This window comes from Megalops cyprinoides, chromosome 9 (assembly GCF_013368585.1).
Source record: "Megalops cyprinoides isolate fMegCyp1 chromosome 9, fMegCyp1.pri, whole genome shotgun sequence".
NCBI classification, from domain to species: Eukaryota; Metazoa; Chordata; class Actinopteri; order Elopiformes; family Megalopidae; genus Megalops; species Megalops cyprinoides.
The window spans coordinates 5,112,273-5,139,636 of NC_050591.1; the positions used below are offsets into that span (position 1 = coordinate 5,112,273).

Below are 27,364 nucleotides of genomic sequence, written 5' to 3' on the forward strand. Positions count from 1 at the left end.
GTTTTCCATGAAAACATACATGAAATGAGTCTGAATAGGAAACATAGCTAAATGAATAGGAAATATAGTCATTGACATGGTTAGAAATAATGATTTTTAATTGAAATAATAATTGTGTCCTTCAAACTTTGGTTTCGTCAAAGAATCCTCCATTTGCAGCAATTACAGCCTTGCAGACGTTTGGCATTCTAGTTGTCAATTTGTTGAGGTAATCTGAAGAGATTTCACCCCATGCTTCCTCCCACAAGTTGGATTGGCTTGATGGGCACTTCTTACATACTATATGGTCAAGCTACTCCCACAACAGCTTAATAGGGTTGAGATCTGGTCACTGTGCTGGCCACTCCATTATAGACAGAATACCAGCTGACTGCTTCTTCCCTAAATAGTTCTTCCATAGTTTAGAGCTGTGCTTTTGGTCATTGTCATTGTGTCTGGTCATTGTAGGAGCAAATTGGCTCCAATCAAGTGCCATCCACAGGGTATGGCATGGCGTCGCAAAATGGAGTGATAGCCTTCCTTCTTCAAGACCTCTTTTACCCTGTACAAATTTCCCACTTCACCACCACCAAAGCAGCCCCAGACCATCACATTGCCTCCACCATACTTGGCAGATGGCGTCAAGCACTCCCCCAGCATCTTTTCATTTGGTCTGCATCTCATGAATGTTCTTCTTTTTGATCCAAACACCTCAAACTTAGATTTGTCTGTCCATAACACTTTTTTCCCAGTCTTCCTCTGTCCAGTGTCTGTGTTTTTTTTTGCCAATCTTAATCTTTTCTTTTTATTGGCCAGTCTGAGATATGGTTTTTTCTTTGCAGCTCTGCCTAGAAGGCCAGCATCTCGGAGCCGCTTCTTCTCTGTTGACGTTGAGACTGGTGTTTTGCGGATGCTATTTAATGAAGCTGCCAGTTGAGGACCTTTGAGGTGTCTGTTTTTCAAACGAGACACTCTAATGTATTTGTCCTCCTGCTCAGTTGTGCACTGGGGCCTCCCACTCCTCTTTCTATTCTGGTTAGAGCCAGTTTGCGCTGCTCTGTGAAGGGAGTAGTACACAGCGTTATATGAGATCTTCAGTTTCTTGGCAGTTTCTTGCATGGAATAGCCTTCATTTCTCAGAACAAGAATAGAGGACAAGAGGTTCTCAGAACAAGAAACTCTGAAAGAAGTTTCAGAAAAAAGTTCGTTTCTGGCCATTTTGAGACTGTAATCGAACCCACAATTGCTGATACTCCAGATACTCAACTAGTCTAAAGAAGGCCAGTTGTATTGCTTCTTTAATAAGCACAACAGTTTTCAGCTGTGCTAACATAATTGCAAAAGGGTTTTCTAATGATCAATTAGCCTTTTAAAATGATAAACTTGCATTAGCAAACACAGCGTGCCATCGGAACACAGGACTAATGGTTGCTGAGAATGGGCCTCTGTACGCCTGTGTAGATATTCCATTAAAAATCAGCCGTTTCCAGCTACGATGGTCATTTACAACATTAACAATGTCTACACTGTATTTCTGATTAATCTGATGTTATTTTAATGGACAAAAATTTGCTTTTCTTTCAAGAACAAGGAAATTTCTAAGTGACCCCAAACTTTTGAACGGTGGTGTATGAGCCATGACTAAATCGTAGCCGGCGCAGTCAACTGTACCTACTCTGTAAACGTGAATTGTCACCAGCATGGGAGCACGTTTTGGACCGTATGGGTTGTGGGAAGTGAAAGATGCACTGAACGCATGGCAGAATCAATGAACTGTATCAATGAGTGAAGAATTTCTCTTGTTCACCGAGGCTGATCACCCGGAAATCGGAAAACACTACCCAGCTGGTTATCTTTGGAAATTGTTCGATGCAGAGCCCTTAATATCTCCAGAGCCAAAATATCTCCAATCTACTGAAGTTGAGTGACCTTTCTTGTTGACAATGTTTTCGTCCTTCGAGCTGGTCATGGGCACTGCTTTTTCTTTGGTGCCGCTCATTTTGCTTAATCCACTCCAACTACAAGCCTGTCAGCCACTGTATCTGTAAACAATACCACGTGCTGGCCTGAATTTATACCTCTCACCATGCAACCTAACTTGTGCACCGCATACCTCTATTCATGCGATATGATTGGCAGTTCGTGATTCATTTCTGTGCGTGCTAAGCATGGAAATTAATTATATCGAACATTTGTTATATTTCTATCAAGTAAAATTATATTGTGATAATTATTGTTATTGTTTTATCGCCCAGCCCTACTTACAACTATTAATTACAAAAGGTGATGGAAAAGGAAAAGCTTTTTTTTATTGACTATTACAAGCAGGGCTAACACTGTCTAACTAGACTAAGATGTCAATAAAAATGTATGACTGGTTTCTTGAGGCAGACAGTGGATGGTTCGTGCAGCACACTTAAAAGAAAAAGTGTATTTCTCAAAATTTTGTTGTAGGTTATTCCCCAAACACTTTCTTTCCAACTTTCCCTACGAATTTAAGGTGGGAGTAACTGACGTTAACTCTAGCTATTTATTAAATTAGCGACCGTTACTATTGTCCAAAGTAAGCTAGTAACACCCTGCTCCAACGGTAACTAGTATTACTAAGCAATAGATAAACTGTTCATTCATCACATTACCTCTGTCTGCTTCCTGTTTTTCCTCTTCTTGTCTTCTTCTTTTTCTTCCCTGGGCACCAGAGGGTCTGGTGATGCGCCAGGGTGATGCTGCGGGCAACCTAGAAAATAGGCTAAGTAGTTATGTTGTTGTGGGCTTTTTTAATATTTCAAAATAATAGTATTAAAATAGTATTAGTAAAAAATAGAAAAAGTTTAAAATTTTGATTTTTTTTCTTCCCTCATTTGGGGAGCCCCTATGGATGGACGGCGCCCCTAGCATTCGCCTATACAGCCTATGCCAAGGGCCGGCCCTGCTTCGGGGTGAAGAACTGGGGAGACCAAACCTTTGGAAACTGAGTATTCCGTTGTTGTGTGCGTCTGTGCCAATGAAACCACATACCACACATACTCCACACCACGAAAAGCCCTCAATAAAAATTCTCAACCCGGAACCTGACTCCTGTGTCCTGGCCAACCCACCACTGTGACAGCAACATTAGTCTGAACTTAGTTCATGGGTGACACTGGTTTCACAAGGAGTCACAATATTAGAAGTGCTGCATGACCAAGTTTCAATAGTTGGCCAGACAAAATACAAGCTAGCTGAAAGAGACACAAGGAGTTTAGAACATAAGAAATTGCTTTAGTTGGTAGTGATTCCGGTGAACATGTGAGTGTGGAAGAGCTGATTCTTCAGATGTTTCTGAAAAATTTTGTGCCATGTTATGATGGTACCACCAGATGCTGTTTGGTAGTAGAGCGTAGTGGTTGGGAGGGAACATTCGCTTGTAGTAGCATGTTCAGGTAAGTAGGTGCAGTTTTGTTGGCTGTTCTGAATGCAAGCAACAAGGCCTTGTACCTGATGTAGGCAGCTACAGGGAGCCAGTGGGGAGAGACAAATAGAGGTGTAACATGGGCCCTCTTCAACTGGTTGAAAACCAGACATGCAGCTGCATTTTGACCACTTGTGATCGTCTTTGTTTGCACACCACCCCCACTTCTCACAGGCACTTTATTTACAACTCAGTTGTAACCTGCCAAACTGGTCCTGCTGCTCCCCTTAACAGCAGGACCCCCGCAGGTAACCTGAGGCACAGGCGCACCCCCAAGGACGACCCCCAGGTCACCATTTGCCGTCCGAGCTGTCCGTATCCTTTGGCCACCAATGAGAACCTCAACAGAGCCAAGGATACAGGACAATATAAAGTAGTGGTGACCTTCCCCACCTCAGTACTACACCAATACCTGTGGGGTGAATCACTGAGGAGACCAAGCCCTGGACACTGATTATTCTGTTGTTGTGTGCGTCTGTGCCAAAGAAACCACACACACACACACAGCAAATCCTCAATAAAATTCTCAGCCCGGAACCTGACTCCTGTGTCCTGACTGACAGCCCACTGTGACAGCAACATTAGCCTGAGCCTAGTTTATGGGTGAAAATGCCCCCTCAGTTTCACTTTCACTTTCACTTTACCTGTGAGGTAGAACTCAAAATAGTGGAGTGTGGTGCTGGTGATGCCCGGATCAGCAAGAGCGGACAGAAGGATATGGTGATTCACCATGTTGAAGGTGGCAGACAGGTCTAGTAGAATGAAGAGATAGGAAAGGGAGACGTCAGCCTCAAAGATAGGGGAGAACATGGACAGTAAAGTATTGTGCATGGGTGGACACTGGCTGTAAGTGTGTGGAGTGGAGAACTGACTGCTGATTGCTTCCACCTTTTTAGTTAAAAAAGTGGCAAAGTCATCTGCAGTCAGAGAGGTGGTGGGTGGAGGCGGTGGAGAGCAGAAGAGAGAGGTGAATATCCTGAACAGTTTGCGGCTGTCTTAAGTGCTGTTGATCTTGTCCTTGTGGTAAGTGGCCTTCGCAGTGGAGATGTTGGAGGAGAAAGAGGAGAGGAGAGATTGATACTTGCTCAGATCAGTGGGGTGTCTCAATTTGCACCATTTCCTCTCAGCTGCTCTGAGCCTGGTTAGGGTGACCAGATTTTCAAACCCCCAAACTGGGACCCTTCGTACGTTCATGCACATGCATGCACACATGTATGCGCTTATACACACAATAAGTTTTTTCATCAGGATGGGGGACAATTATTTCAGGGCACACCTAGTGACTGCACCTTTTAACACCGTCTTAATGTGATCTTTTATGTTGGCATTTCCACCGTTCCACCGTCTCTTTGGCATGATGACAGCTAACCGTTAGCGTACAGACAGATTCTGTCAGACAGAGTCACAAGCATCATAGCATAGCAACAGCCTTGACAATGACACATTGATTGATTGACACACATATAGACAAATCAGTGTTGAATTCTGACGTGTGGTGCATTGTTTATGTTTTTTGATTGGGTTATGTAATAATGAGTGGGACAGAACATGATAAACGTCTATGTAAGCGCTGAAAACCAGGAAAATTTGGTAGTGAATGTTGAAAACCAGGACATTTTACAGATATTTGTCAGGACTCGGGACACCCAACTTGAAACTGGGACAATCCCGGACAAACCAGGACGTCTGGTCACCATAAGCCTGGTCCAATGGTTGTGGAGAAGCTCAGTAAGCCAGGGGCTGGAGGGTGACATACGTGCTGGCCAGGAGGAGACAGGGCAGATGCTGTCAAGGCAGGAGGTTAGAGTGGAGCACAGTGTCAGTGGCATCGTGAACATCAAGTGAGGAGAAGCGGTTGGGAGAGGGGAGGGAGGCAGAGATCAGGGAGGAAGAGTGAGTGGATGAGAGGGAATGGAGGTTGTGGAGAAAGCAAACAAGAGGAGAAGAAGGTGGTGGAAATGGAGTAGGGATGGTAAGATTCACCGATTTGCATCGGTGCACCGGCATAAAAGTTCACAATGTGATTGCCCTGATTAAAAAAGTGTGCACCGGATACATTTATATTTACATTTATTTATTCAGCAGGCGCTTTTATCCAAAGCGATGTACAAAAATGCATACAGTAAGTATAGCGACAGTATGGGGACAGGATGTGTACAGTTCCACAATGAGACAGTAGTTCTCAGCTGAGAGCAAGGTCTGTTGGAGGACACAGTACTATCTGTAGAAAAGGGCCACATATTTCTGTTTCTGTCTTTGTCTTTGTTTGCGCACAACCCCCACCTCTCACAGGCACTTGTTTACAACTCAGTTGAAACCTGCCCAAACCAGTCCTGCTGCTCCCCTTATCAGCAGGACCCCCACAGGTAACCTGAGGCACAGGCGCACCCTCAAGGACGGCCCCCAGGTCACCATTTGCCCTCTGACCTGCCCGTATCCTTCGGCCACCAATCAGGGCCTCAACAGGGCCAAGGATACGGGACAATGTAAAGGTGGTGGTGACCTCCCCCACCTCAGTACTGCAACAATACCTGGGAAGTGAAGAACTGGGGAGACCAAGCCTTTGGTGACCAAGCATTGTGCTGTTGTGTGCGTCTGTGCCAAAGTAAGTAGTATGCCTAAGTTCAACTGGTTGTAATACAATTGCCTGTAGAGAGAGAAGGGTGTGTGTGCATGTTAATTAAGATAATGTGTCCTTGATGTATAAATGTTTCCATACCCATTAATGCAGTCAAAGCCTGTATGTCCCATACATGTCATCCCGGTGCAATGTACTTTGCAACACTGCTTGAATGCCTGTTTGTATATTGCACATTCGCCATGTAACCATCAGTTCTGATTCATTCTCCCTGCTTACTCCTTACAGGAAACCACACACACATCCAACACAAACCCTCACATCCACCCATTCCAAATCCCCAATAAACAACTGAACCCGGAACCTGACTCCTGTGTCCTGACCGACACCCCACTGTGACAGCAAATTAGCCTGAACCTAGTTACGGGTGAAACTGCCCCCTCGGTTTCACTATCCAATTTGTACAACTACAGGGTATAGGGCAACTAATAAGATACACCTTCAAACTTCAAACAGCAACTTCAACTTCAAACAGTGCAATGAGTGCTAGAGTAAAGGCGGTGACAAGAAAACAATACACAAAAGCAATCAGCAGTTTACAACAGCACTGATCTGGGGGGGGCAGCGATTGTGTGATGGGTCAGTCCAGGTAGAGTCTGATGAAATGCGTCTTCAGACCACGTCTGAAGGAATGGGGTGATGGAGCTGTCCGTAGCGGGACAGGGAGTTTGTTCCACCACTGGGGAGTGATGTAGGTGAAGCGCCGTTGCCTAGCAGAGCAAGAACCTCCTGCTTTGTCCGTGCAAGGAGCAAGACGTCCAGTTGCTGCTGAGCACAGGGGCCGGGCAGGTGTGTAGGGCTGGATGAGGTCTTGGAGGTAGGTAGGGGCTGTCCTGTTGATTGCAGAGTAGGCGAGGTCAGGGTCTTGAATCTGATCCTGGCAGCGACAGGAAGCCAGTGGAGGGATTTTAGCAGGGGAGTAATGTAGGAGAATTTGGGGAGGTTGGAGATTAGTCGGCAGCTGCATTCTGGATGAGCTGCAGAGGCTGGGTGGTGCAGGCTGGGAGGCCTGCGAGGAGAGCATTGCAGTAGTCCAGGCAAGGGAGCACTGTGGCCTGGATAAGGAGCTGCGTGGCATATGTTGTCAGGAACGGACGAATCCTTCTGATGTTGTGGAGGAGGAATCGGCAGCCCCGTGACGTGCAAGCAATGTGCTCCTTGAAGTCCAGGTTGCTGTCGAGGATGATGCCCAAGCTCTTTGTTGACTGAAAGGATGGTATTGTGGTGCCATTGACGGTGATGGAGAGGTCTTGCAGGGGGGAAGGGCCGGCTGGGATGAAGAGCAGTTTTAACGTTCAGCTTCAGATGGTGGGATGACATCCATTTGGAGATGTCAGCCAGGCATGCGGAAATCCTTTTGTTGACCTGGGGGTAGAGGGAGGGAAAGAGAAAAAGAGTTGGATGTCGCCAGTGTAACAGTGATAGGAGAAGCCATGTGATTTGATAACTGAGCCAAGTGAGTTGATATAAATTGAGAAGAGTAGGGGTCCCAGTACTGAACCCTGAGGAACTCCTGCAGTGAAAAGGGTGGGTGCAGAGGTGGAACCTTTCCAGTAGATCTGGGAGGATCTACCACTCAGCTAGGACTTGTACCAAGAGAGGGCAGTCCCAGAGATGCCCATCTCTGACAGCTTTGATATTAGTGTCTGGTGGTTGACTGATACAATTTGGGATGAACTCGGGATGCATCGTTTCTAACATCTTTTCATTGTCAAAATCCGATTTATTTATACATAATTATTAGTAGAGGCCCCGTGCCTTTATTATTTAGAAATGTGACCAATAATTTTACATTTAGATTGACTCCTCCTCCCTCAACTGTTTCTCAAGTGCGCTCTCTCATCTCCACTGCTGTCAGTGGCCAATTCTCGTCAAGTCTTCCGGCATGTCTCACGCGGGTTGGAGGCGTGTCCAGGCGAGTCACAGATTATCATAGAGGAGGAAGAGCTACATGTTCCACCGAATTGCTACATATCAGATGTTTGGCGACACTTCGGATTTTTCAAGAGAGACGGACAATTTGACAAGACGCATGCAAAAGTTCACGTCTGCGTAAGAACCAAAGAAATAAAATCAAACTATCTGTACCATATTGCATAGCATCTTATTCTTTTACATCGCATCGTATCGGGTTGAATCTCTGTAGTGAAGGGCGAGAGCAGTCGCCCCGCCCAGCCTTGAACCTGGGTCTACGAGGTACCAAACATACGACTTTGACCGCGACGCCAAAGAGCCAGGCTCATTGGTATGGCAGTCAGAGCACATACTCAACCGTAGTGACAGCACTCTGTCACACTGCCCTCCCCATGGCATCCCTCACACATTCTCTTGCTGTATTTCTCCCATCCCAGGGTGCCCCACTCAGCAGTGCTTCACCCATCTCTGGGGTCCCTCACACACTAGGGTCAACTGAACCTGGGGGTCCCCTCATACGGCTCACACACCGGGCACGCCTCCGATGGCCTCGTGGCCAAGCCATCCCACTGCTGACACCATTTGTAGCAAATGGCGAGAGCAGTCGCCCCACTCTGCCTTGAACCCAGGTCTACGGGGTACCAAACATGCGACTTTGACCGCAACGCCAAAGAGCCAGGCTCGTTGGTATGGCAGTCAGAGCGCATACTCAACCGTAGTGACGGCACTCTGTCACAATCGCATTCATGACCTGCTGCTATTTACAAGAAACAAATTTTATTTGTAAGGTACACCATCTGAACTGGATTGTACTGAATAACCTGTCATGTGGGTTCTGTATTTGAGGATTTCCCCTCATGGTGCTGTTTTAAATTTGGCTTCTTTGTCAGAAAGATATGTAAAGTATTCTGCTTTAACCTTTTGGCATTTCTGCTCTGCTCTGTGCTGCTTGTTTTTTTGTGGGGATAGGCATTGTTAAATTAGACCCATTATCAATGTGTTGATAGTTTACTGTAAGGTAGGTGTGGAGCTTAAAATTGAAATTTCATATTAGCATGCATTGCTGAATTTATAATAAATCGTAAGGACATCTAGGACATCATCTATCTAGAGCATCAAAATACATAGGTCTACGGTATCAAGCATGATAATTAAGCTAAGGTTATTTGTAACCTTAGCTAGCTATAAAAATAAAAGAAAAATGCTTGAGAGTAACACCATTACATGACTAACGTCATTAAACACTTATATTCATTTCCAAATTTGCCTTTGAAATGTTTCGTAGGCCTACTATTATTGATACCGTCGCCGACATAAGCTGTTTTTAGTCAATGGAGTTATGATATGAATATGAAAGAAATAGCCTAGCCATCATAGCCAGAGTACGCATTTTCAACACGTTTCATGCAATTGCCTTTACTCCAGACGCTGTACCAGGTTACTGTTTTGAACGTTTCTTACAGATAATGGCATAACAATCATTGCTTTGTCTTACCGAATGGTATGCTGCCAGTTCACATACAAGCCACCTGCTGCTACCAACGTGCGTAAATTCCAATTGCTGCTGTCAGTGGAAGTGCTGATGATGCAACTCTCACACACAGCGGACACCGAATAACAATTCTCAACTGAATTAAGCATGCACTCCTCTCGGAGGAGAAGTTGTCAACCACTGATTTTTTATCCACTTGTATTTAGCTTCAAATCATCGGTGGTTACAGGCATGGAATTAAACCGTGTCGAATCGTACTGCATCACAATAGGGGTGAATCATATCGTATCGCATTAGTAGTTGCTTTATATATATCTTTAATGTATCGGATCGTTGGCAATGCATCGAGATGTGTATCACATCGGCCTCAGTGATGGAGATGCACATCCCTAACATGGAGGGAGATACACAGAAAACTGAATGAAGACGTGATTGAATGTGTAGAGGGGTGACATGGAGATTGTGGTGCAGTTGCGTGTCAGGACCGGGTCTAGCTGGTATAGCTTTGTGAGTTGCTGGGGTGCAGGGGTTTCAGGTCGAAGGATGCCACAAGAGTAATTAAATCTACAGCTTGAGATTTGTCAAGGTGAATGTTCAGGGCACCTGCGACCCTGAGTGCCCATAGCTGTGTCAGTACATCGAATTACAACTACATAGGATACTGACAGATCTAGCTTGCTGGCTAACTTTGCGAACGAATGGCAGAATCACAGACATTGGTAACGTTTTAGCTTGCTTGGCCATTTTCTCATACTACAGAAACCATTTCTAGTTAAAAACTGGTAAACTAGCTGCATAACAAGTACCGTTCTCACTTTTACCTCTTGGAAGTAGCATTAACTGGCTTTAAAATTGTCCACTTCAACTGGCTGACAGCCTGCCAGTTTTGTTCATCAGATACAGGCATGATCTTTCTAAAATAATCCCCGTTCTCCTCAAAAGAATCCAAAAACGGCCCCCTTAATTTCAATACTCCATGAGCGTTTCCTGAGTGCGTATGAAGAACTGTAGATGCATGCACATAAACATACAGTGCGCTGCATCAAATGATACTTTAGGGCCAAATTATCTGGAAGAACAGAAAAAATAATGGTTGTCGTAAAGTTTGGAAGTGCCTCGTAAATGTGTGAAGCAAGGTGGGCAAATGTGTTCATTTTAAGTTGGTGTTTTATTGATACCAATACTTGACTAATACCTGACTGATACTCACATTTACAAAATGTGTATTATTTGAATTTGTGAGTACTTTGGGTGAACCTTAATACAACCGAGAAGGTTATAGACGTGCTTTACGCAACTTGGATCGGCGTAGGTTGAAGGGGATCAGCAGAAACGCGCGTTTCCATTTGACGCTTCGGTCGTCGATCTCCCTACGGATGGTTTGTGCGGCTTTTTCAGATACTCGCGTTATGAAGAACTGTTCTGCACTGTCAGCGCGCACGGTTTAAGCACGCACGCACTTCACAAAATCTCCGTGTGGTTCCGCCGCGACATTAAAGGCAGACGACACCATAGTTGAGTAATACAACACCGACTAAAGACAATAGACAGTTATTAGCTGTAGGTTACCGATTGAGAAATACCCTGCTGTACAAGAGGAACATCTCATCCCTCCGGTGAAGAGATGCAATGATGAAAACATGTTGATGTTGACCAAGCAACACAGAGACAAAGACGTCCTTTTCCCCTGGAACTGGAAGAAATCTTTATCTGTTCGGTTTCGTACTTGTTAAAAGTTTTTCGCATATTTCATTTGATACGCTTTCTAATTTTGGCAAAACACAAAGTAAAACCATTGTTTCTAAAACACGCATCGATACTTCATACTGCTAATACGTGCTAAGTATTGTCGAGGTTGCCAGTTTTTGCTAGGAATTTTCCTGCAGACGTTCCACTCATAAAAAAAAAATAAATAAAATAATTGTGGACAGAAACTTGTAGAATTTAGTTGAGTATGTCAATAATCACAATGGGCCTACAGAGCTTTTTTGTAAAACAAATTCTCGCAAAATAGCATGGTAAATTACTACAACCATTAGTATGATATGATAAACTAAGGTCTAAATATGACTTTATAGTCTAGGTCATTTTTCCTTTTATTTTGGTGGAATAGACCAGTTTTAAAAAGTTATGTCTAGACAGGCTTGCAAAACTCCCTTCAATGACAAAATGATATAAAATAATTTACTACAAAATCAGACAGAGCTTTTATTGTTCAGCTCATATGTGAACAGAATTTTACAAAAGTGAGACATGAAACATTAGACAAGTAACACCAACATTCAAATTTATTATGGTTAAAACCTGATACAGACACACACGCATACATGTACAGGCATGCTTTCCATTTAAAGTCACCTGTTTCCAGGAAGTGCAAGACATTTAAAGCTGGTCTGACCACAGCAGAAATGCCACCTTCTTGACACTTCACAATTCAGTTCATCTTGGTGAACTGAAAGGTGAAAATCTAGGTGAAAAATCTAGGTAAAACGTAACCTTTGTATCAATTTCCTAATTGGAAGTTTTCTACAAAACAAACGCCTCAGGTCAATAATCTAAGATACAGATTTTATTTGACCTGACATTGAGGTGTTTTTCCTTTATTCTAGTTCCAGCTGGATAGAGGGAGCATCCTTCCCTCTCAAAGAGAGACACCCCCTCTTTTTATGCCATTATGTGTCATCATCTGAACCAATCACAGTGTTTGGCTATGGGCAGCAAAGACTTATTTTTGTTTGAGAGTTACTGACAGCAGATGGTATCAGGAAGTATTTCTCTCTCCTCAAAGGTACTAGCCCCATCACTTTCCATTTGAAAACAATTTCAACCCTCATTTTTGGTCATTTTTCTGTCTTTTACTGCCTTGACCACCAGCCTACAATAACTGTCCCAATGTCTTCATCGCCAAGCTGAAGCAAAAGCAACAGGCTGCATCTCCTTTCCCATCCTCCAAGGACTCCTCTGTTTGCTCCCTCTATTTTTGCTTGTACTGCAGAAAAAAAACAGCCACACGTTAATGCATTTTTACACTCTCCTTACCACTGAACTATTCTGAGAAGCTCTGAGCTTTGAAGAGAAGGGTGGGGGTGGGTGGCTTGCTACCAACTTTATTAAGGATCCAGTCGGCATCCTCTATAGCCCGCTGAATGATCTGCCGAATCCGCTCTGGGTCCTCCTCATCTGCATGACTGTTGTAGCCCTGAAGATATTCCAGAGAAACAATACTGACCACACAGATGGAGTTCACATTTCCCAAAAAGATTCTCAGTTTGGTGACGGTGCCTATTCAGGCACTTAGTGAGTTGAGACTACTGTATAGTGCGAAGACCAAAAAAAAAAAAAAAAAAAATCAGCAAAGAGATTAAACAACTGATCATTCTGTATGGGTATTTTCAAAATAATTCATGCAGTATAATAAATGTCACTTTTGGCTGTAAGTAAGCAGTACTGTGTAGCTCCTTTAGGCAGCATGTTCATTATATAGCTGATGGTGAAAGTGTACCGATAAATACAATAGGATTCGCAAACACAGTCGCAAGACTCCCGTCTTGTTCTCATCATGCACTACCTATTCTAGAAATTTAATTTAAAGGTCTGATCTGCAATATATGCCATGCATCCTTTTCCGTGTTATGAACACACTGTTAATTTATTATTAACAAAACAACTTTAATTGCTCTGGAGCCTATGTGGGCAACGTCAGATTGTGGCCACAGTTAGCTACTTAGTAGTGCGTAACAGCTAACGACCTACATTCAACCGCACCTTCAAATGCCTCAGGTCACAACAGCTCCGTTTAAGACGTTACATATGCATTTTAAATGATCCAAATATTTCGGGGTTTTGAACACGGGACGAACGCTTCTGAACGCATGACATTTAAAGTTATGTTTGTATTGGCTAAAGCAGCTGATTTTCCCGCAACTGTGCAACCTGAACATTAATCATTTGGCGACGGTACCTGTCTGACAGCATGTCGGTAGTGTTGTTGCATGGCAGGGGAGGGTAACTGCTTGCAGCACCTTAGTAGGTAGCGGTACAAATGTACCGGCGTTTGAACCATCTCCGCGCCTGGTAATGGGGGCATGTCATACTGTAACACAATACAAGGACAGTTAGCCTGGGTAACTACTGCTGCCTCAACATTTGCCGTCGCAAATAAATTTATACGACAACACCCGAATCAAAAATACTGGCGTACAAGTCTACAGCTAACAACCTTAATCAAACGGACTTACAAGCAAGATTATTCCCACTGTCTTCAACTACGCTGTCAGCTTCATCCGCATTACAAAATTATTGTCCCTCCCTTAAACGGCACGGGAGGAAACAAAAAGACACATGGTTCCAAGACAGTTTTAAGTTCGTCTCAAAATAGTCTAATTTGCTTCTCAAAGCAAATTTGTGTTTAGATTTTAATGCACAAGTAATATTGAACATATAAAGGAACATAAAGGAAAAATTCAGCTGAACCCATGTTAAATTTTCTGTATAGTTTCATTCTAAAAACTATGAGACTTAAAAAAAAATTGTACTTAAAACAAATTCTTATCACAATGTTGGCTTTAAAGGCCCGAATACGTTTCAGGACATGACAGTAACTCACGGAACTGTTCCTCAGAAGGCCTACTAAGTAAAACCGCAAATACTACAGTATCAGGAAGAACGTGAAAATATAGGCTAGTCGAATATAACAGCTCGGTTAAGAAACAATACGTCTGTTGTAGACTGCACACACCTTAGGATTTCTCTTCCTCAAACCCATCATGGAAAGAGGTAAGAAAGTATTTGCAAAATGTGCAAAAATGTAAAATGGCATCCAAAATTGTGTACACGGGATTCTTTTTCAGTGAGCCTCCCGATTAACCTCCGTCATGTCTGGCGTCAATTCTTCCAGTTGACAGAAGGGATTAGTCATTGATACATGTACAAATTAGCATATGAAAGATCAGTCAATCAAATCTTTTTCGCCGGGGTAAAGAAAAGTGAAGGCAGCGTTGTTACAAACTCACACCATCGTGTTCTGTCCACCTCTATTCTGTATACCTAGCTGCAGGCCATACATTTTTATTTAGTAACGTGCTCCTGCTAAAACGAAATAGAATAGCCTAAACATCGGAACGCAGGACATCAATTCTTATTATAAAACAAACAAACAAAAACAACAAACATATTTCTAACTTGATCTTTCTGAAGTAGCTGACTATCCAGCTGACTGATCCAGATGAAAATATGGAAGGCCACAAGCAGCTGTTCTTTTAGACAAGCCAGTTACTAAAACATTGTCCCCCTCAGTAAGCGTCATTTTTGTTAAATTCTTATTAATTATTTCACCAATTAGTGCACACACGAGCTGAATGGCTAAATGAAGGCCCCCTTGCATTGTGCTTCCCCTGGGCTCTACTCTCCGTGCGATATCAGATTCAGAATCAGTCTTTATTGGCCAGGTATGGTTTTACGCATACAAGGAATTTGACTCCAGATCCAGTGTCTCTCATAGTGTGTTCACACAATGATTTAAAAGGTGACAACAACAACAACAGATACCATCCAACAGTAGTGGAACAACAAACAACAAGAGTAGTGCAGGACACATACATAGAATGGTGTAAGGACTGAATGAATGCGGTATATACAAAAATAAATATGAACAGCTACAGTTAAAGTGTACATGAGTGGAAGCTGTGGGTCTGTACAACAATTTGTTTTAGACAGCTATTGCACTGTGTTATATACAGTTATTGCACAATAAGTGTGAGATAAAGTGTACCTGAGTGCAGGCTATGGGTATGTACAACTATAGTTGTACACCTATTGCACTGTGAGTCATTAGTTTAACAGTTTGGGAATGTGATGGCATGTGGGAAGAAGCTATTCCAGCGTCGGCTTGTTTTGGTGGATAGTGATCCGAAGCGCCTACCGGAGGGAAGGAGTTCAAATACGTGGTGGCCAGGATGAGGGGTCAGCAATGATTTTGCCTGCCCATTTTCTGGCTCTGGTAATGAAAAAATCTCGGAGTGTGGGCAGGATAATGCCAATGATCTTTTCTGCAGTCCTGATGGTGCGCTGTAGTTTGTTGATGTCTTGTTTGGTGGCAGAGCCAAACCACACTGTTATGGAGGTGGTGAGGACAGATTCGATGATTGCTGTGTAGAGCTTTGCCAGAAATTCTTGTGGCAGGTTGAACTTTTTCAGCTGGCGCAGGAAGTATATCCTCTGCTGGGCCTTTTTTGCCAAGGAGAAGGCGTTGGTCTCCCACTTCAGGCCTTTGGAGATTGTAGTTCCCAGAAACCCTCCACAGCTGAGGCAGCACTAGTATAGCCTAGTATAGTGAGGGGGGGTTGGGTGTGGAATTCCTCCTGAAGTCCACCATCATCTCCACTGTTTTGAGCATGTTCAGCTCTAAGTTGTTGTGGCTGCACCATAGGGTCAGCTATTCAACCTCCCATCTATATGCAGACTCATCACCATCTCCGATGAGACCAATGACTGTTATGTCTTCCGCAAATTTCAAGAGCTTGACCGAGGGGTCCTTGGAGGTGCAGTCATTTGTGTACAGGGAGAAGAGCGGTGGGGACAGCACACAACCCTGTGGGGCGGCAGTGCTGATTGTCCAGGTGGTGGATGTGAGTTTCTTCAGCCTCACTTGCTGCTTCCTGTCAGAGAGGAAGTTGGAAATCCATTGACAGATGGGGGCAGGCACAGTGAGTTGGGAAAGGTTGGAGTGGAGGAGCTCTGGTTTTATGGTGTTCAATGCCGAGCTGAAGTCCACAAATAAGATCCCTGCGTAGGTCCCTGGGCAGTCATGGTGTTGGAGGATGTGGTGTAAACCCACGTTGACTGCATCATCTACGGACCTGTTGGCCTGGTACGCAAATTGTAGGGGGTCTGGCAGGGGATCTGTGATCTCCTTCAAGTGGGCCAGCACCAATGTCTCAAAGGAATGGTGAAGGGGCAAATCTTATTATATAGTAAAACAGTAGGTTATCATCCTGCTGTGCCTATTTCTGCATTTTTTTTCATTCTGCGGGTGGCAATATAGTGGTGTTTTGACTAGATGCGAACAATTCCCTACCTTACCTTTTCCATGTGTTTGTAAGTCATTGCCATAATATGAAATAGGAATATTTGGGGCAGATTGTCAGGCCACCACCTAAAATTGATCTGGTGGTAGGTTTAATGAAATTCATTGATTTAACCATGCAATAGCCTCTGAAAGGCTAAATAACAACACAAAATCAAATAATACATTTATTTCACAGCAGTGGTGAAGCCAGTATTAAACCTGGCTTAGGGAATTTAGGGAATTGGAGCAACTGGGAATGTAGGTCTACAAGATGCAAAATAATAGAGTTTACGAATGATTCTAAGCACTGAGAGATGACTGCTAAAATCAACAAAATAATAGACAACTGGGTCATTAAGTAAAAAAAAGATGATCAGATCGTTTTGTCTGTCTTTCTGCTCATGCCATGCAGCTCTCTGGCGCTCTTTCAGAACCATGTTTGAATGCTGTTTGTCATTAAGTCCTGTGATACAAGGTTTTTTGGGGACTGGTACAATTATGGAGCGTTTGAAGCAGGAGGGAACTTCACATAGCTCCAATGACCTGTTGAAGATCTTTGTGAAGACAGGAGCCAGTATATCAACACAGACTTTCAGACAGGTGGGTGACACTCCTTCTGGGCCTGGTGCTTTCCTGATCTTTTGTTTCTGAAAGAGTCTGCGGACGTTCTTTTCACAGATTCTCAGTGTAGTCTGTTGTATGGGCAGGGTTTGAATTGGTGCAGGTGGGGGCTGGTGGGGGCATAATTGCTGGTGCCAGGTGTGAGTTGGAGTGGGTGAGGGGTGTGGCCATTGTCTCCTCGAACCGGCAATAGAACACATTTAGCCCAATTTCCCTGGGTGCCTCACACAGTGGCTCAGCAGTGCCAAACCTATTACATTCCGAGCATGCTGTACATCACTTACGATATTTGCTATGAATAGCGTGAACCCCCTCCACGCCGATCTCAGAGCACACCATTACGAATACCCGAGAGCAACCCCCATGTAAGAGAGAAATCCCCGATCATCGTCACTACATTCAATATCGGTTTCATAATTTAGTTATCAAATGCGAGGTGCTGACTGGAACTTCGAGCGACTGTCCGCACCCCACTCTCAGAGTGAGTCATGCCCGCGCAGCTGGCAGCTTACGCGCCCCCGCTGTTGGAGGGGATGAATGCTCTCATTGTGGCCATGGGAAAAGGGACGGGATTCCGAAAGACCGTGAACTTCCCCATGCGGCGTTCCTGAGCCCTGACCCAGTGCCATCCGTCAACGCCCGTTTACTGGACTCCCCCCAAAACCCATACAGGTGAATTCCAGCGCATTTTTAAAAATGTGTGGATTCCCAAATAAGAAATATACTTGCAATGAACTTTGAATAACTTTGGATCTTACAACAGGTCTTTCAGCAAAACCTATCCGGCTCCACTGAGCTGTAAGATGTCATAACCTGAGTCATAACCTGAGTTTGGGGGAATTCAAAGTTGAGTCCTCTGAACTTCACTGTCCTGGGTTTGTAGGGGTCAGGTTCATAACTTTGGCAAATCTCGGAAACGTAGGGTCGAACCCTTGTTGTCTTGCATTGAAAACAGCAGGTGTTTTGATCGAACGTTTTCCTTCTAAACGGTCAGAAGATGCATGGCACTGACCTGAAGCGCAGCTGACCTGGTTGTTTTGCTCGAGCTTGCACGAGCGCATACAAAAAAAAAAACAAACAATCAGAATTGTGTTGCTATGGCACTGCTCCAAAGTCTTCTGAGCATCCTTTGAAATGCTGTGCATGTCTGTGACGCAAGGCCTATTGAGTAGAGTCACCACATTGCTCTCAAAAAGTTGCTTTTTGTTGACAGGAGTTGCTGGTGGGGGTAGAATCAGAAGGTTTAGCTCATGCCCTGAACATTTTCTCACGATTCTGGGCACTCATGTCTGACCAGCACAACTGTAGGTCTCGTTATTTTATAAAATCTTATAAACAAGATCTATCAGCTTCTGAACAGATATGCCACTTGTCCACTTGTCCTTGTCCCTGGATTTAGTCACAAACATGTTTAGGCAACACTGATCTCCTCTTCGAGCCTGGAGGCAGGAAGAACAGAGCAAGTCAGGTGACACTCTACTGACACCGTGAGGCTTGGCAGAGAACAACAACAATATTCCAAAAGCGGCTTGTGGCTTTTTTTTTTGACATCTTTTTGTGGATGACCAGGTGGAAAAGTATGACTGTTTTTGGTAAATATTAATATTTATGGAGGATGTGACATTCACATCCCTGCCTACCACCTACCACCCTCTACATTCTACATGGCCTCGAACTCTAAAATCCCCCAATGCTCCTTAAGGCACCTACAGACTATGAGATTTCAGCAATCTTATACGTTTATTGCAAGCCACACTGTGCGACATGGATCTAATAAACTTGGGTATGACATGACGTTTGATGTATGTAGATACGATGATAACACCTACTGAATTGTAGGCTACGACGCAATTCAATATACAAGAATAAAATGTCATCAGTGTTGGTTGGTTAGTAGACTTAGTAACACCCCCTTTGGCAAGTATCACAGTTTGTTAACACTTTTTGTAGGTTTTGAGTCTTTCAGTTCTTGTTTGGGGGATTTTTGCCCATTCTTCCTTGCAAAAGACTTCTAATTCTGTGAGATTCTTGGGCTGTCTTGCATGCACTGCTCTTTTGAGGTCTATCCACAGATTTTCGATGATGTTTAGGTTGGGGGAATGTGAGACCCATGGCAAAACCTTCAGTTTGCGCCTCTTGAGGTAGTCCATTGTGGATTTTGAGGTGTGTTTAGGGTCATTATCCTGTTGTAGAAGCCATCCTCTTTTCATCTTCAGCTTTTTTTTTTTTTACAGACGGTGTGATGTTTGCTTCCAGAATTTGCTGGTATTTAATTGAATCCATTCTTCCCTCTTCCAGTGAAATGTTCCCCATGCCACTGGCTGCAACACAAGCCCAAAGCATGATCAATCCACCCCTGTGCTTAACCGTTAGAGAGGTGTTCTTTTCATGAAATTCTGCACCCTTTTTCCTCCAAACATACCTTAGCTCACTGCGGCCAAAAAGTTCTATTTTAACTTCATCAGTCCACAGTACTTGTTTCCAAAATGCATCAGGCTTGTTTAGATGTTCCTTTGCAACTTCTGACACTGAATTTTGTGGTGAGGTCACAGGAAAGGTTTTCTTCTGATGACTCTTCCATGAAGGTCATTTTTGTGCAGGTGTCGCTGCATAGTAGAACAGTGCACAACCACTCCAGAGTCTGCTAAATCTTCCTGAGGGTCTTTTGCAGTCAAACGTGGTTTTGATTTGTCTTTCTAGCAAACCTACAAGCAGTTCTCTCTGAAAGTTTTCTCAGTCTTCCAGTCCTCAACTTGACCTCCACCGTTCCTGTTAACTGCCATTTCTTAATTACATTACGAACTCAGGAAATGGCTACCTGAAAAGCTTTGCTATCTTCTCATAGCCTCCTGCTTTGTGGTCATCAATTATTTTAATTTTCAGAGTGCTAGGCAGCTGCTTAGAGGAGCCCATGGCTGCTGATTGTTGGGACAAGGTTTGAGGAGTCAGAGTATTTATAAAGCTTTGAAATTTGCATCACCTGGCCTTTCCTAGCGATGATTGTGCAGCCCTAACAAGCTAATTAAGGTCTGAGACCTTGGTAAAAGTTATCTGAGAGCTCAAATCTCTTGGGGTGCCCAAACATTCGCATGGTGCTCCTTTCCTTTTTTTCCCACTCTAAAATTGTATGAAACAAAAATAATACACTAATCTTGCTTACAATGTTGAAAAGAATGTTTCATCTTTAACTTTATGCCTTTTGGAGATCAATTCATCTTCTACTCACTTAACTATTCACAGTAACAGAAATTTTGACCAGGGGTGCCCAAACTTTCGCATGGCACTGTAATATGCAATGTAAGCCTCTTAACCCAAACCATTAACGCCAAACTTTCAGTCCATGCCTCGACCCTCAACACTTCCTTTAGGTCCCATAACCCAGTTATGAGGTATGGTGTGTACCTTAACAGCCAGCAGATACCTACAGCTGACCCACTCACCAACACAATAGCAAACTAGCTCCAACATCCACCTTGTGGACTGTCATGGTACTACTAGATTTACCTGCAAGGGTAAGACAGAGGCAGAGGGGTTGAGCACGAAAGACACATTTAGAAACATGCTGTGCGACCGTTCCAGATCATAGATGGCAGTTAAAATCTGTACATGCCCTTTCGTGTGAACATACCGATACTGATAAGATCAGACCCAAGCAAGTAAATATCTGATTGCTTAAATTCTTTAGCAACTGTCGATGTCCAGCTTGGTGTTCAGGCTGGATTTTCAACTGGTGGTGTTGGTGTGTGTGAATGCGCCTGGTTTCTATAAAGCAACTCAGTTATGGAGCACAGAGCATCCTGAAGCATGCAATGTCCACTAGGTGGCAGCAAAACAACTAAGGCAGCGTTTCCCAAACTTCTCCTGGAGGACCCTTTCTCCTGCATGTTTTAGATCTCTCCCTGCTCCAAGACAGCTGATTTAAATGATCAGTTTGTTATTAAGCAGCTTCCGGAGTTCATAACGAGTTGATCATTCAAATCAACTGTGTTGGAGCAGGGAGAGATCTAAAACATGCAGGACAAGTGGTACTCCAGGAGAGGTTTGGGAAACGCTGAACTGAGGTATGGTTCGGTGTGAACACAAGCAACGTTGTGTGTGAAAATCCACATCAAATGTTTTGAGACAGTTGCAAAACAGGAATATGAACAACAAGAGCCAACACGCTACTTTTGTTCTCTTTAACTGTCACATTTAATGAGTTTCACCACTGTACTTCAAATCTACACTTTATAGAAAGTGACTGGCATTTTGCCACACAGAGTAAAATGCAACCGACGAGCTGTTTTCTTCGGCCTCTGTCATTTCGCCACTGCTTTCAGGTGGTCGAAAGCGGGGCTTTTGTTTATCTTTAAATGTATTCAAATAACTTTACCTCTGAGTATAAACTTCAAATGTCTTATAAAAATCTTGATAATGCAAGTACCAGTTCAGATTTTGTCCAACAGGAGTAGCAGAATTCAAGCTAGTCTCTCACAGCAAACAAAGTGTTCGTTTGGTTTGTTGGCACCCCACCTCCTCAAAAAAGTAATTGTTTTTATTTTTTTTTTAAGTTTTTACTTCATTTAAAATCTCTAAAAGAAAAGATGACACAATCTTCACACAGTCACTTCTCCCACATATCAGAGGTGCTCTGTCATGTCTACACACAGATATCGATTATGGTAATTAACAGTCCAGAAATCCACTGACAGGGTATCATATTTTTAAATACAGTGATGGAAATGCCCCTGATGCCCACCCAAAACTCTGCCCCCCCCCCCTCACCCCACCCCACCCCTTTTGAATCCAGTGAGTTTCTTCGCACAAGTGAAAAAACTGTTTTTGAGTTAAATATAAAAGCTGGAAGGGACATTCAAGTTTTAAATCTCCACATTAAATTAAAAAGGCGTGGAGGTAAACAACCAAGTCATTGAGTTCAGGAGGTAGAGACTAACATTGTGAATCCATTATATACATATACACACACAGTTCAGTGTTTCTCTAACGCAGGAGAAATTAAAATAACATTATTAATAATAACAAAATATAATAATGATAAAGCAAAAAAAAAAAAAAAAACAACAGAAATGCTTCTACTTCAATATTCATTATCCACAGCTCTGCAGTATAATATTCATATCACACAAGACACAATTAACATAATTGGTTATGTGTTTTTCCTTGTTTTTTGTTTTTAAAATATTTTTGTGTGTGATTCTTTTTGTTTACACTTTCCAGTGCAGGGAACCAAAAAAGAAAGAAAAAAAATTAAAGAAGAAAGAAAAAAATATATTTATACATTTATATATATCTCAAAAATAAACTCAAATTCACAGCCCTAAAATGTGTAGGCTAATTCACCTTCTATACAGCAGATTTGTTTGACTTTTCACTTTGTTTAAATTTTTTTGTTTTAAATCCATTTCTAAAAGTTGTTTAAATCTATCAATTTTTCCACTTATTTACATGCCTATTCTGTGGCCCATGAGAATGCATGCCATAGAATGTGAAGAGAAATAATAATAATCTAAAAAATATATTAAACAGATTTACTCTGTGACGGTTTTCTGAGCAGGTGCAGGCAGGCAGGTTGTGTGTGTGTGTGTGTGTGTATATGCAGGTAAGATGAAACTGCCACAGGTGCTCACAGCAAAGAGAGCTGAAGTCTGCTTGATGCTCCCAATTATCTCTCCTTTGGAACTGTTTGCCAAATGGGCCCCTGCAAGGGGGAGACTCATATGATTAAAAACCTCCCAAAATAACACCTATCCTCTTGTGATATCAGTTGTCTGTCACACACATAAACCTCATTTTTAGAACCTTAAGTTTAACTAAAACCTCTGAACCTGTCCTCTCACTTTTTCTTTTTGTCTTAAAATGACATAATTCTTTTGGTTTGACGCTGAAAGCAATTTCTGGAATGACTCTGTGACTGACTGCTCTGAGTGGTACAGATATCTAGACTGGGAAAGAGCTGAACTGTCACATGTAGTCCTGCTGTAGCCTCCTTGCTGGGGGGGGGGGTTAGGCACTCATTCCCAAAGGACATACTGCCAACTCCTACTGATCCTGCTAACCCTGGCCAGCTCTCTTTGACCCAGCAGTGACTCAGAGGGCCTGTGCCGCCCTTGCACCTCTCTGTGCTGCCCAGCTCACCAACCGCAGCCCTGAACCCGCCCTGACCCAGCTCTGGGGACCCCCCACAGGTTGGGGCAATCTTTCTCCTTTCAGTTTCTGTTTTTGCCACCCTGGAGCAGCCACAGACAAGAAAGGAAATTACAAATGGCCACATTTTTCCATAAAAACTAGCCTGCCTGCATTTCTCCAGGGACACTGTTCACACGCGTTTATGTGTGGGTGTGTGTGTGTACTCCCAGTTTCAACGCACACAGGAACCCAGGCCCAGTATTGACCCGGCACCCAGGTGTGCACACCTGATTAGGGTGGGGCATGGTGTTGACACGCCCTGGGAAGGGGAAACGGAGCAAGCGCAGAACAAGGGAAACGCACGGTATTCCGTCAAAGAGCAAATGGCAAACACACACAGCGCCACCTGCCTGCCCCGCACGTCCACCACGGTGCGCCCTGGAGAAGGGACGGCCCGAACGGCCCCGCTGAGAGGAATGCCGCTCTCTAATCCAGTCACTCGTCAACATGAGCTTCACACATGTGGCCTGTGGTGGTGCTACGGTGCCTGTGGTGACGGGCGGCGGGGGCCCGAGTGGCTCCTTCCATGCGGGACGCGTCACGGTCCACCCCGCATGCTCTGTCTGCAGCAGTCACCTGCACACGAGTGCACGCCTGCAGCCCCCTCCCCTCCCTCCCCCCCGTCCCCTTCAGCAGTGGTTGACTCTTGACAAACTTCATTAGTTAAGGTTACAGTACACACACGATCGAACGCTGCTAGTCCTAGACTCCAGTGAAATGCTACGTAGGTTTGGAAGCCGTGTCTTCAGTAGTCAGGCGCGTGGGGGCGGGTGAGCCGGTGGGTACGGCCTTCGCTGGTCACTCCCACACCAGGGGAGAGGGGGGCATTTCTGAGGGCTGTGCCACTGTCGAGCTGGATATAGGGATGAGGGATAGAAGGGGGGGGGGGGGGGTAGAATATGTTAGGGAGAGAGAGGAGTGAGAGCAGGGGATAAATAAAAAAGAAAAAAGAAGGGAACAATATTTGAGAAAGAGAAGAGAACACTGTTAGAGAGACAGACCACATCACTGCCACATCCTGTCCTGTGAGCCGCATTGAGCGTGCTCCCAGTGCAGTGTAACTAACTGCCAGTCAGACAATTAGCCTAATGCGGTGGGCTAATCCACTCCCAGACAAGTGGAGCAAAAAAACTGACAGATGAGGCTTAAATTGATGACATGGGGAGAAGAAAGAGAACCCTTTCTGTAGGCACCGAGGTACACACTGTCTGTGGCAATGCCCTCTTGCCCTGTCAGGGACAGTGACAGGTGGAGAGCAGGTGTGGGTGTCGGGTGTGGCAGGGGTACCTGATGAAGCTCTTGAAGGCAGCTGACTGGGGGTTGATACAGAGGGGCACCCGGTTTCCCTTCTGCTGTTCCAGGATGAACTGGTGGATGATCTCTGCGGGTGCAACCAAGATGGGACAGAGGGGAGGTCACATAAAGCTGGATCTCACAGAACACTGTCATCCGAATATGACTGAGCAGAGTCAAAACAAAACAGCCACTCTCCTTACGCTAAACTCAAAATCCCATGTTTTACAACCCACTACATGGCAACACAAAATTTGTATTTTATGGCCAAGAGAAGTTCAACAAAATGGGCAGGCCTTCATTTCCACTTGGCTGCACAGGTCAGCACAGCAGTCATTGGAAAAGGGTCGCCCTCTACTGCTGTCACCTGGTACTGCCTCAGGTAAAGAGTTGAACTGTAAAAACTGTTCAACTGAAAATTATTTACATTTACATTACATTTACACACTTTTAGACAGACACTTTTATCCAAAGCGACTTACAAGTGAGGTACAATACAACACAAGCGAAAACCATACAGAGTCAACAATATTAGAAGCACTGCATGACAAAGTTACAAAGTTTGGCCAGGCAAGGTACAAACTAACAGGTAAAGCTAACAAATGCGTTAAACCATCAGATTCTTTTTAAAAATTTTATTTTTCAGTTTAGTAGGAGATGAGAAGTTCCTTTAGGGGGGAAGTGTTTCAGGTGCTCAGGTGAGAGTGGAAGAGCTGTGTCTTCAGATGCAGAACGGATGAAGTGCAGAAGTTGATTCCACCATCGGGGGATAGCGGCAGAAAAAGTCCTGGATAGTGATTTTAAACCATGATGCGACGGGACCAAAAGGCGCCGTTCGGTGGCAGAGCATAGCGGTCATGTGGGAACATAGGGTTGCAGCAGTGAGTTCAGGTACTTAGGTGCAGTTTTGTTGGTCACCCTGTATGCGAGCATCAAGGCCTTGAACATGATGCTGGCAGCTACAGGGAGCCAGTGGAGTGAGACCAAGAGAGGTGTAACATGAGCCTTTTTTGGTTGGTTGAAACCCAGACATGCAGCCGCGTTCTGTATGAACTGCAGAGGTTTCATAGTGCATGCAGGTAGGCCGGCCAAAAGAGCATTGCAGTAGTCTAGTCTTGAGATGACCAGAGCCTGGACAAGGAGCTGCGCAGCATACTCAGATAGGTAGGGCCTGATTTTCCTGATGTTGTACAGCGCGAATCTGCATGATCTGGTAGTCATATCAATGTGGTTGGTAAATTTTTATTTGAATTCCACCTGTAGTGGTAACAATCATTTCTGGCTTCAGCAGTAGCAAGCATGCCTTGAACCCACTGCATCTCTAATACTGCACTGACAGAATGGGATGGTGCTAAATTAAATGGCTAAATTACAGAATTTGATTAACATACATAGAGGGAAACATTGTGCTGGTTAGCAAGGGTGGGAAACTGAATTCTATTACAATTCTATTTAGTAATCGAAAAGTTTTTTTTCCCCCCATTCTTTCTGCCCTTTACGTAACCCTATTTTGGACTTGGCAATTATACAGTATCTTTGTCTCACTGCAACAAGCTCTGTTGTAAGACGAAGGTGACCAATGGAGTGGGCGCTCATTGGAGGACAGGTGCTGATGTCACCTGAGCTACAGGCAGCCAACTGACAAATCACAGCGTGCCTGAGAGCGGTGAGACGAGCAGCCCCTGACAATATACCCACCCCTATCTACGGTGGAATGAAGCCTATTTTTGCTAAATTAGTTTCGTTCTGCTGCTGTGGGCTCCCGGTCATCGCTGGCTGATGATGTGGCTGGGACGGAAATGAAGAAAGTGTAGTGGCACTGTGGATAGTTAACATAAAATAAGGACGCTGGGTAGCAGGACTTGGGCAGATCAGGACCTGCCTCCAGACAACCCACGGCAATATCTGGGGTCTGACCAAAAACCAAAACCAGAATCCAAGCCAGACCCAGCCCCCTGGGGAAAGCCCTCAAAGTTATGGGACTGTGCTGCAGCTCCTTAGCATCAAGGAGACGGGAGAGGGTCCTACAGCACCAACTGCGGGACTCACCCTTCACTTGGCGCACGGAGGTGAGGTTCTTCTCGAAGCCGTCGTCGAACTTGGGGTTGGTGACGGGCTCGAAGTCATTGGTGTAGACCCGTCCGGACGAGGTGGTGTAGCAGCATTTACACATGCAGGTGTGGTACCGCAGCCGCCCCTCGTCCAGGTACGGGTGAGCAAGGGCATCCTTTGCAGAGATCCGCTTCGACTGCGCACGAGAGAAACCAGTCACACACACACACACACACGTGCACAGAAGCACTCTGGACTACTGTAATCTGATCACAGGGTCTAAACGAAACTATATCAATGGGTCTACTTCAGTTACATCATCTGTATGTCTATCTATGATGCATAGACATACAGATGGTACAGAGGAAAAAGGCCTCTTTGCAAAGGCCGCTGACATCTTCCAGGCATGAGTTACCAGTATACCCGGAGACAGTGCGCCAAGCTGACTGCGTCAGAAGAGGGTCTCAGAGAAAACTGCAGTAGCAGAGGGTATAGCACACTGAAACCAAACAGATGGAATGTGATGCCTGCCATTAGTGGAGCATTCTGACGTTTGGTCTGATCACTTCCTCACCCAATGACTGTGACCCATCCAATAAAACACTCTGATCTGACTGTGGGGAAAAAGCCACCCTCATCAGTATCTGCTGTGGAGCACTGTTCAGAGAGCTG

General features: G+C 44.3%; 2 protein-coding genes across 2 annotated transcripts in view; both read right to left on the reverse strand.

Moving 5' to 3' along the window:
* Positions 1-12,068: 12,068 nt before the first annotated feature.
* Positions 12,069-13,791, reverse strand: lyrm9 (LYR motif containing 9). Its single transcript, XM_036537552.1, has 4 exons — positions 13,713-13,791; positions 13,436-13,567; positions 12,581-12,673; positions 12,069-12,463 (listed from the first exon to the last, which is right to left on the reverse strand). Exons 2-4 carry the CDS (start codon positions 13,559-13,561, stop codon positions 12,449-12,451), a joined length of 234 nt encoding a protein of 77 aa, XP_036393445.1. The 5' UTR covers positions 13,562-13,567; positions 13,713-13,791; the 3' UTR covers positions 12,069-12,448.
* Positions 13,792-22,213: 8,422 nt separating this feature from the next.
* nlk2 (nemo-like kinase, type 2) overlaps positions 22,214-27,364 on the reverse strand; it is a 50,791-nt gene continuing 45,640 nt past the window's right edge. The window contains exons 9-11 of the mRNA XM_036536808.1: positions 26,690-26,888; positions 24,635-24,728; positions 22,214-24,200 (exon numbers count right to left, since the gene is read on the reverse strand). Of these exons, the coding sequence (XP_036392701.1) occupies positions 24,146-24,200; positions 24,635-24,728; positions 26,690-26,888 (348 nt within the window). The 3' untranslated portion in view covers positions 22,214-24,145. The remainder of the gene's footprint in view (positions 24,201-24,634; positions 24,729-26,689; positions 26,889-27,364) is intronic.

Excerpts from the sequence above, each read along its gene's own strand:
- lyrm9 (XM_036537552.1), bottom strand. The coding sequence starts at position 13,561 with ATGCCCCCATTACCAGGCGCGGAGATGGTTCAAACGCCGGTACATTTG. Across the intron at positions 12,674-13,435 it reads ACCGACATGCTGTCAGACAG|GGCTACAACAGTCATGCAGA; the intron begins GTACCGTCGCCA and ends GAATATCTTCAG.